An 11338-nucleotide genomic window follows, 5' to 3' on the forward strand; every position below is an offset into this window, starting at 1 on the left:
CTATCATTTTCTGACTGTGTGCAGGGAGCTGACTTGTGTTAAACAATGCAACATTATCAGAGAAAACCGTGAGTATTGTCATTTTCCCCCTCAGTGATTTGGCTGACACCCATATCCAGACTAACTCACAGAGCTAAGCAATCATGGCGTCTCTTGCTCCTTTACTCTCCCAAAACAGGACCTGCCCCTGTGCTGTTGCCACAGTGGCGCATGCGTAGTTCTGCATGGAGGGAGCTGTAAGGGAAGGGTGCGAAAGGCATGCCATCATGCTTACCCAGCGGCCATGTTCAAAAGCCCGACTTGGACAGACATGGGACATCAGAACTAAACAAGCAGACTGTGCTGTGAAATGATTTGGGATGATAAAGCCTATGGGTTTGCCGTCACACCTAACCTGACAGTTAACAGTTCTCCAGACAAATTATTCTGAATTAGGAAAAAATGTGGCAAATATAAAAACAAATGACTCATTTCACCACTGTATTTGAAACATTTTATTTCCTTTAATCAAGAATGAAGCCATCATAAATTACACCATAATACCATAGTGACTGCCATGTCAAGTCCACTGAAACTATAAAGAGGTTAAAAACAATTAAAAAAATTACACGCCATTAGAAGGCAATCAGTTTAACATCAACTTAGTTTTCACACACATATTATACATATATATATATATATATATGTGTGTGTGTGTGTGTGTGTTTATGTATGTATGCATATATAAAAAAGTAAGTGTGTCCACTACTCAGCAGTGAAAACTCATTCATTTTTCATTTCAGTATTCATTTATAATACTAATATAAAATCATTTTTATCATAAAAATTTGTATTAAAAAACAAAACAAAAGAAACAATAGCATACTTTAGGAAAATATTTGATGTCTCCATTTTTGGTCCGTGTTTTGGAGTGTTCTTCAGCAGACAATGATGTGAAACTAAAGTTCACTGTGCTGAAAAACAGAGCTCTTACAGTGACCTGGATATGTAAAGAAAACAACAAGGCATAAAATTACTAAAGCAATTACACACGGTTATCTAATTGGGGACATTAGGCTTAATATTTTTATACTGTTCAAACTGTATATTCTATCCCCTTATACCAACCCTACACACACACACACACACATACACACACACACACACACAAACACTTGCATAACCAGATCAACATAACTCCAAGATTAAAATCAGGTGCAAAAATTATTATTTTTATCTAAAAATTATGAATTACATTTAAATTTACTAAGTGAATTGAAGGAAGAAATTAAAAATAGATACATAAGAAAATAAAATTTTATCATAGTGCATATAATTTTAACATCAATTTCTGTATACTTTCCTATTATGTAGCTAGCAATAATAGTGGTATTTAAAATATCTACACGTTTTACAAATCGCTTTCTAAATTTAGTTTAATTCTAGCAGAATATCTTTTTACACTATTCCACTTGGATTCTCAGTACTTGCGGATTTTTGTTTTTATGAAACTAAAATGCAATGCTCCACATTTGTGAAGTGCAGATTTTACAGGAAGTCAGTGAATATTTTCTGAGGGATAATGTGGAAAAGGCTACATTTAGGCAATACATATCATAGGGTTAGGGTCGGCAATCTGATTTCAAAATAAAATAAAAAATAAATACAAAAAACAATTGTGAAATAATCATTTAAACATACAATATAAAAAACAAGTTATGTTCAATGTCAAGCACACCGGAAAAAAAACCCACAAAACATTTTACACGCTGCATTAATATTTGCATGCAGAAAAGCACTAAAAGTGTAAAGCAAAATCTGGAAAACGATGCACAATGCAAATCAAGTCAACACTATGGTTCAGGTTTTCATTAACATGCTTAATAGTGAACGAAAGAAGCTATATCACATAATACATAAATACCTGATAATTCACTGCACAATGTCTTAGCCACACGGTCTGCCTCACTAGCGAAGAGAGAGATGATATCATCTTCCAACTCTTCCACAATGCTTTCACACTGCAATATACATTTAAAAAATATAGTTAGCATTCTATGAACATGTTGAGAAAATAAGCAGAAATCATTCACAAGTTCGGTAAAAATACATGAGAACAGTAATGGGAAGCCATCTTTAGTGCTATAGTGTTAGCAAGTCTGCCATCTTGGACGGTTCACGAGGCAACTTGCAGACAAATGGCAGAAGTCATTTTACTTTGGCCTATGATTTCAGTCATCTTGTATATAAAAATAAATTAAAAAAATCCTAAATGAAACAATTCCAAAATGAAAGCTTACAGTACGCATTTCCTATAGACCTTGATCATTTGTATTTAATTCAAAAAATAATTAACAGCAAATATAACAAAAAGTAAATAAAAACAAAAACAATAAATTAAATTAAAAAAATAAATATATTTATTGTAGAGCCATGTCCTTTTGTTTAGGCAAAAGACAGGTATCAATGATTCATGCAATTCGTAATGTTTTCAAAGGGTTTTCAGAAAACAAAACCTGTTTAATAAAATGTGATTTGTGACTGTAATAGGATTAAAAAAAACTAAGGTTAATGTAATTTACATGGAAATTGGATGATGAACTGGGAAACTTTCATTATATAAAAAAAATATACAAATCTATACAATGAAAAATATATAAAATTGATACTTACAGCAAACTTCAAGGCACTGGAACTCTCTGGACCGTCAAACTTAAAATTTTTGAAATCCGGAAAATTCCCGGCATCATTTCCTCTGGGTGCAAATCTCTTGTAGCTCTTCTCTTTGGTGTCCGGGTCCTCATAGAGAGCATAATCGCTCATGCTATTGCAAACTTCCTCCAGCAGTTCAGTTAAGTGACTTTCGGACCTAGCAAGAGGAACCTATCGGAAAAAGATTTCAGAATATCATTTTTTATTTTTTATTGTAGAAAAAGTTGACTTAAGTTATCAAATCGCCCCTTCTTTCTTTTTAAACAACAATAAAAAAAATCTTTAAAAAATGAACAGGGCGCTGAGGTCACTTAGATGACCTTTTCCTTCCGTTCCCATTTAAACACATCCCCTGTGCCACGACGCTGACTTTTAACCTGCATCTCCAAAGTTGCAAAAGTAGATCCCCTTGCCTTGGCAACAGAACAAAAACACACTGTGGTGTCTAGACAGGTCAAGGTGCACCCTGCTCCCGCCCCTTTGGCCTCCCCCGGAAGGAGAAAGGGGAAAGGGTGATGGGGGGCGGAGAAAGTGAAAGGGCTGGAGAGCGGGGGGTAAGCAGTGGGGAGGGGAGTTGTCAACAGCAGCCAAGTGCAGGGTAAACAGTGGAGTCCCATCCTTTGGTTCTCTTGGGCAGCTCATCTCTTCCACCCTCCAATGATCAAAGCAGGAAGTCTTCCTTGTCAGGCCAGTCAAAGGCTGGCGGGGTTGGGGGGCGAGGGGGTTATTGGAAAGAGGACAGGTTGCAGATGAGCTGGATTTTCTTGCGATGTAGATATATCCCTGACCCCATTGTCCCCTTTCAGACACAGTATGGACCCTTCCGGTCTCACTGATTACATTATGAGGGCGTCTCTACCCCCTCCACTCTTGTGAGGCTCGGTGACATAAAGAGGCTTCCGTGGCTCGCTGCCATCTGGTCACAAATAAGATAAAAGGTCCCATGGAAGGACAGCAACCTATCCACACATCCCCCATCTTTTTAATTAAAAAGCTGAATGCGGATGGATGGACCGCAAGATAAGACAATTTATGAACAACTATGGGTGCAAAAATCTTTGAACGAAGGTGCCGATCGTTTGACTATCGATGCAGGATCATGAAAAAATTCAACATTGTTCATCAGGACTTTTAACCCGAGCATTATAAAACAATGTGGGTGTTAGGTCATCCTCAGCATAAAAATGGATTATCATATTTGAGATCTACACCAATTACACTTTTAAATTCAACTCATTAAACTTTAGGACACTTTAGGCTAACCATCAGAGAACAATAACAGTGATTAGTTCATGCACAAAAGTCCAAAAGCAATAAAAATCTCGCCTTTGGATCTAGCAGAGGATGGCTTGTGTGCCGCATCCTCTGCAGAGTCCTTATCATGCAATCCTGAAAATGGTGGGGAATTAAATTCCTCCCCGTAACAGTCTGAAGGGTTTGAATAGAAGCTGTCAATAAAGAATTTCTGTAGGAATAAAGAGAGGGGGGGGGAGCTAGGCGACCCAGGCAGAGAAAAGGCTTCTCAGGGATGCCATCCTTCACTGAATTCCCATTGGAGAGCCAGGCATCATTGTAGTATTGGGACACAGAGCATTTTTGCTGCCTTAATTCCCTAAAAAAAAATTGTTACAAAGTCTGAACATGCACACACATAAAAGCATATAGATTAGATATAGGACCCAATCAAAAGTTTTCGTAATTATTTATACATAAATTGACCTTTTAGCAAAAGCCGTCGAAGGTTATCTTTGTTGAATCTGCTAAAAACATGGGGGCGCATCGCAGGGGTTCACCTACAGCTTCTGGGCAAGTGAACCAAGCCAAGTATGAAAAGAGAAACGGGGAGGGATTTGGGGAGCTTTAATTAGCATTTATTTTTAAGTGAAGCCACTCTCAGGGAACAGTGAGCAAGTTCTGCTACACTGCTTCTGCTTTGCTTCCTTATTATTGAAGAGAGATGGGATACTCAGGGACCAAAGACCAAAGCAGTCAAATGGAAGAAGTCGACAAGGATCGGGCTTCATTTTCCGCCACCTCATGGTGGTTATGTGCGATAAGTTAACATGATTGACGTTTAACTTGGTATGGACATGTAGAGTGCAAAACTGTTTCACTCTTTACATTTATCACTTGTTTACAGCGGCAGCTTTACTGTCAGTTAAGGCTCTCTTTGGACTCGTTACGTATGTCTACACGGTTCTAGAATCTCACCCTTAGCTTTCCACTTGATCTGGAATGAAAGATGAAAACTTGATATTGACCAAAATCATGACGTCACAGCTCCCTGAGCAGCAATTTAAAGCATAATATGCAATTAAAACCCAAATTCCAGACTTCACCTCAATGAGCTGATAAATTACAAATTAAGAAAAAAGACAGATGCATGAAACAAAAAATTAAGTACCTCATTAATCAACTGTTTCTAATGCACTGAAGCAAGACACAAAATATTTAACAGGTTTTCTTTCTAATCCCTAACAATACCTGTATGTTAGTTTTTGTTTTTACCTAGACAGTGTACATAAATCCATATTAAAATTCAGGCTTGATGAAGTTCTATCAACATTTGGGGCAGAGCATTACTTGCGTTAACGTTTCGCATCATACAGGCTGACAAACATTTTACTCACCGTTGAAATAGCCTGAGAGGTGAGGGGAAAAGTCAGAACTGAACAAATACTTGTTATTAGGGAGCAGTTACAATCAAAAAGGGATTAACCCCTAATCAATAGTGGAGTCATGGACCTAATGACAGTCCCTGGATACCAGGGGTCAGGGCTTAGAGTTCATTGGGTCTGACCTTTACATATTGACACCACTGTTGAGAAGGAAACAGTGAAAATGGCTCCCTTTACTCAAGTAAACAGAACAAGCTTTTAAACACCAGGAAATATTAAAGCGCTAAGAAAGGCAACTAAGCACTAAATCAATACACAAATCTCAAAGATAAATACAATTAAGTACTTAAGGAAAACTAAGTATAATCGTAGAATATTTTCAAACATTTATTCGTCAGTGTTTTTAATAAAAATAGCTCATAATAAATATAGTGGTGGTGAAGACTGCAAACCTGGGGCATTAACAGGACGGATACAAGCTCTATCCTAGGGACAGTTAAAACTTTTCACAATTTAACACTATCAATGTTGTGCTCTTGAGCAAGACAAACCTCAGGTTGCCTGTCTGCATTACCCTGAACGAAGAACAAATGTTGGGGTTTAAAAAAAACCAGAAGCATTACTCTTCGGCAACTGATTCAGACACTATTAAAAGTTGTTTTGTTGATAATTGTAACTATTTTTGTAATTTATTTATTTTTTATTTTTCTAAACTTAAAATGCATTATCGATTTAAAAATGCCTCCAGCATGATAATATTTACATACAGACAAGGTGATCCGTCTTCTTAAATCTATTTGCATGCTGAATAACGATTGGCCTTGTCTCTTTTATTTGTGCCTTCATCCGGGACAGTGATCGATTCTTATGTGCAGACCACAACACAGAACCCAAGTGTAAAACCTAAATGTTTCAACAACTTTGACACCCTTCTCTTGTTGCCTTGCAAGCAATCAGAAAAACGAGTTCGCTTCGAAACTGGATGCAGCATTGGTTGTGAGCAATTAACACTGAATCACACCTTTTTGTCTGCAAGACTTCCGTCAGGTTTAAGTCTGAATCCACCAACATGAATCATCTTTTTTGGATCAGTTTGACTGATTGAATAGTTTAGCTCCTCTGCAATCGCCACACAGGCTAGAAAAGAAAGAAAAAAATCATTACAATCATTATATAATCATTTAAACCTCAATGGTAGACAAAAAGATAAAAATAAAATAAAAACACAGGGTTGTTTTTTTTTTTAACTAACAAAACTAACACAATATCTTGTATCTTGCAAAAATACTTCAAGTAAAAATATTTCCAGCAGGAATGAACCTTAACATTGTATAATAGAAACTTTGTATACGCACTGCGATAAATATGTCTAAATCACATTTTTTTTTTTTTTTTTTATGTTGGATGCCTACTTGTACAATTAATAAACTTAGGTTTTTAATCATGGCTCGCATTTGAAGAATCTGAACTAGAATCAATTGTGTATCAATGAATAAAATTGTTTACCTGCGTGCACTTTTTTTAATGGAAAAAATAGCAATGACAAAAAAAAAATGCACTAGCTATGCTTCTGGTAAAATCTTGAGTTTGCTGGTGCTTAGTCATGCTTGCTATATTTCCATGGCAACTGTCAAACCTGGGCGGAGCTTAAAGTAGGCTTTATCTGAGCCAAAATTTGCACCCCTTGACTTCCAAAAAAAGCTTGGTTCTAGTACAAGTTTTATTATTTCGCAATACAAGTAATATTTTATATTATAAACCAGCAGGGCTTTTTTGGAAGAATCTTAGTCTTTCCATGTGACCAGAATGGAATACACATCTAAATTGTACATTTACCAAACAAATTAACTTCGGAATCCTCTGAAAGTAAGATATGAAATCTATTCACATACAAGACAGTAGAAATAGATTGTTTCAGTGTCGGTTTCATGTTGGCCTTTCAAAAGATTTCTACATGATATTTATATTTATGATTAATCTGAAAAGTCAGTCAACAAAATTAACCAATTAGACATATTTGCTTGACTAAATTTAGAACAACGGTTTAGGTTGGAAGACACATTTATAATTGGAGGCATAAAACATTTAAAAAAAAAAAGTGAAATAACCAAATACATGTTTCAAATTATTATGTGGAAATTACAGTAAAAGAACATCCATCAACTAAAGACTTGTACTGAAGATAATATACATACCGTCAAGTAATTACAACGATAATCTAAATCAGCTTGGAACAAACAACTGAAACTTGCACAAACTGAGAATACAATTTAGCCCTTAAATATGACGACAGTTATGTTGAGTTTTATTGTTTTGAAAAACTGCAAGTAATTTGTGTAAACAAAACACAGCTAATAAAGTAAATAATGCTGAAAGTTGTGATAAAACATACACATACATTTTGTAATTAACACATTATGGAAGAGACCAAAGTATGGCCTATTTTTAAAAGGTTAACTTGATCTACTCCAATTTAAAACAATATAAAAATATTAATTTATTATTTAGAGCTCACTCCAAGTACTTTGGTTATATCAAAGTCAAGCTGACAAATGCACTAAAATTATTATACAATTTTAAACAAAATTTTCCAAGATGAAATAATCAATATTACTCTTAATTATAGCAATACATTTAACTTCATGCAGCAGATATTATAAGCGTTTAAACAAGAGGTGTAACGTAGGTCACACATGAAAAAAACTGCTCTACTTACTGAAAGTTTAACTCAGCAGGCTTAACTACAGTTCATCTCAAAATGGAGGCTATTTTTTGCAGACATACTTTTTAAACAAGCATAATCAGTTGGCAGTGAGCATGTGGTTGTTCATCGTAAAATATATTTTCAAAATAAAACATAGGGAAGGATTTTAATTGTTTAAAGGGCATTTTGGTCAGTGAAAATTTAAACCTGAACGAAACAACATTGTTGTACATGTTGCACTAGGAGTAATACAAATAAGTTTCACCCTGTTCAGTTTATGGCCTCACTTTGAACTTACTTTGGAAAAAAAAAAAAAGTAGAGATTTAGTAAATTTGGTGTTTAGCAAGCCATTGTTTGTCTTTCCAAAAGGTCAAAGGTTTCATGGATAAATTAAGTGAACAATTGCTCAATAAGAACCATGGGGGGGTGGCTAAGAAAATAGATAGATGTACGGCTAGCCTAACCATTAATGCTTGATTAAACTACTCCATGATTCTGAATGAATTAACATTTATTGCACATGCTCCCATTTGTGTACTCTGATGTCACAAAATGCTTAAAAACATGGTGATGACAGTTTAAAAGAGAGTGGAAATTAAATGTAATAAATGTCTAATAGGAAAAAATAAAAAACTGGGTAAGTATGTTGTAGTGACCAGCTCACTCATCACCTACTATAGCATTACAAGTCATCTGTGTGTGTGGAAAGGCCACATACCATTAACTCACCTGAACAGTACAATGCTTCATCTTTCTTTGACTCTGTTGAACTGGTTAATATGAACACTGCCACAAGAATAAGGCAAACCTGTTTAATCCATGGTGACATGCTGGCCTCCTGAATTAGGAAAACATGGATTAATGGAAATTGCATTATTCCATTTTATATAGACACTCACATTCTGAGCAATTGTACTGAAAGTACATCAAAATCTTACAATAACCAACAGATAAAAAATCCCATTTCAAGTGAACAACTAATTGTGTAAAATATCTAACTTTTAAGCAAGCACTCAGCGGTTATACAAATATATCCAAATTGGCACACTCAAGATAGCCAACAGTTTGGGTCTATCAGCTTTGCATAGGCTATATTAAAAATAGTGACTGGTGTTCAAAGGGCCCGTTTGGAAAAAAATATGGGATATATTACACATAATATTATCCTTTTAACAAATAAGTTTCACTGACAACAATGAGTGTCAACATTACTAAATTATTTGAATAGAAAAATAACAATGGTCTGAAAAAAGTATGTGGCATCTTACTCAAGAGAGAATTAAAAAATAAACAAGCCTTTTTAATAATGGTTGGAATAGTTAAACGTATATGGTATAACACACCTCCACCTCACTGTATTATTTAAAATGTCAAGTTTTCAAGCTATAGCCTTAAAAAATGAATGTGTGTGTGTGTGTAATCAAGTCTACAATCAGTTGACTTTACAATCTTTAAAAAAATAATTTCTAAATGAACTGGCGCCCCCAATTGATCAACACTACTATTTTTTCGTCCATCAACTAACGTTACGTAATTTCCTTTTTAAAACTAATGCGCTGCCACAACATTGACTCATTACAATATATACCCCTCTGTCATTTAAAAGAGTTAGGATACTAGACTAAATGAGTCACCTTAATAGTGCGCTCTGAATACTCCCGAGTAAAACTTGGTGCACAAAAACTGTTCATGTGTTCTGACAGCTGTAGCTACCTGTTTCATGTGTGTGAGAGTAAATTAGCAACTCGTCCAAAAAAATCGAAAATAAAGAACTAAAATGGCTTACATATTTAGGACTGGATAGGGTAGTGGACAATCTGTAATTTTACATTCATTATATCAAAAAACATGAACAGTCGATTAACTTAAGTGTTTCCTGTCTTACCTGAGACGTGAGAACAACAAGAGGTGAGTGAGGTAACTTAATGGTAAAAGTTTGCGTTAGAACAAAAAGAACAAACTGAGGCGGTCTAGAGTACAAGTTAGATACGAGGTATTGACAGCTCAACAATCCGTCTGAAAATGAATTACAAACGCTCTTCCTATACAAAAAGCTACGACTATCTACGTGCCGGTCCGTCCTGCTGCCACGACCAGCAACCTTGCTGGTTACAATGAGAATGGACAGCCGCGGCATCCAATGAAATCACAGAGCTCTGACTTTTATCCAATGAGAGCAAAGAATACCCAGACATCAAATACCCGGATGAGAAAGTTCCCAGACGCCACTCGATCAGATATCAGTAGTCAAGTGTCAATCAAGCATTGGTAGGAATCATCTGTTTTTAGTACCTGCAGTTATATGAAGAATTCCATGAAAGAAACTAATATTCGGTTTTCAGTAAAAAAAAAAAAAAAAAAAAAAAAAAAACTACTTAAAATACTTTATTTGTTGCAATTAATTAACAATTGCAGTGTGCTAAAATAGTAATAAAAATAATATTGTTTTCTATTGGGTAAGCAGAGACAAGATCATGGTTAATATGGGAGGTCGTAAATAAGGTAACAGATTTCTATAAATTAATAAATTAAATCTAAATATTGTTGGAACTTATACCTTATACTTATCTATTTTGTGAAAACTACTATACAACGTTTGTTTTATGTAAATTTGCATGGCAATGGCATAGATGAACAAAGTAACAGAATATTTGAAATACATGAGTAGGCCTATATATATATATATATATATATATATATATATATATATATATATGTAACATAGTTAAATAATGCTGTTAAATTCATGCATTAATTGGGAAAACTCGACATTGGTGTTGTATCACATGCATTTGCGTGCGTGCGTGATATTGCAGGCGGAGCTACGTCGCCACCAGCAGTCTCTTACAGTCACATCTCTTGCTGCTGACATCTAAGCTGTGTACGCTAACCAGCTTTTGGTCGTATTTGTCCCAGTTTTGTCAGTGACTGACAGGCCCAGTAATGTGACATCTTGAGTGACCATCCACCTGCTCTCAGTGTGATTCAATCCACCCAAACACACACACACACACACACACACACACACACACACACACACACACACACACACACACACACACACACACACACACACACACACACACACACACACACACACACACACACACACACACACACACACACATTGGTGCCATGACCCATTGTTTCTTCAATCAAAATGACTCCTGAAGCGGCCAATGGTTCATCTTAAAGCTTCCGCTGGAGGACAATTTGCTATACAGGCAACCACACATTTTAGGTTTTTGATTTATTGTATTCTTTTTTCTTTTTTTTTTACAAGAACTGATATTCATTTTGAGTGGTTTTGATAACTGTCACACT

General features: G+C 35.5%; 1 protein-coding gene across 1 annotated transcript; it reads right to left on the minus strand.

Moving 5' to 3' along the window:
• Positions 1-479: 479 nt before the first annotated feature.
• Positions 480-10130, minus strand: cnpy1 (canopy FGF signaling regulator 1). The gene is made up of 6 exons (XM_077229494.1): positions 9900-10130; positions 8744-8852; positions 6331-6446; positions 2653-2862; positions 1904-2000; positions 480-979 (listed from the first exon to the last, which is right to left on the minus strand). Exons 2-6 carry the CDS (start codon positions 8841-8843, stop codon positions 939-941), a joined length of 564 nt encoding a protein of 187 aa, XP_077085609.1. The 5' UTR covers positions 8844-8852; positions 9900-10130; the 3' UTR covers positions 480-938.
• Between the last annotated feature and the right edge of the window lie 1208 nt (positions 10131-11338).

The sequence above is a fragment of the Siphateles boraxobius genome, unplaced genomic scaffold (assembly GCF_051911475.1).
Source record: "Siphateles boraxobius isolate OS27281-9 unplaced genomic scaffold, OSU_SipBor_1 1, whole genome shotgun sequence".
Classification (NCBI taxonomy): domain Eukaryota; kingdom Metazoa; phylum Chordata; class Actinopteri; order Cypriniformes; family Leuciscidae; genus Siphateles; species Siphateles boraxobius.

Excerpts from the sequence above, each read along its gene's own strand:
- cnpy1 (XM_077229494.1), bottom strand. The coding sequence starts at position 8,843 with ATGTCACCATGGATTAAACAGGTTTGCCTTATTCTTGTGGCAGTGTTC. Across the intron at positions 6,447-8,743 it reads TGAAGCATTGTACTGTTCAG|CCTGTGTGGCGATTGCAGAG; the intron begins GTGAGTTAATGG and ends TTTCTTTTCTAG. Across the intron at positions 980-1,903 it reads ATTGTGCAGTGAATTATCAG|GTCACTGTAAGAGCTCTGTT; the intron begins GTATTTATGTAT and ends TTACATATCCAG.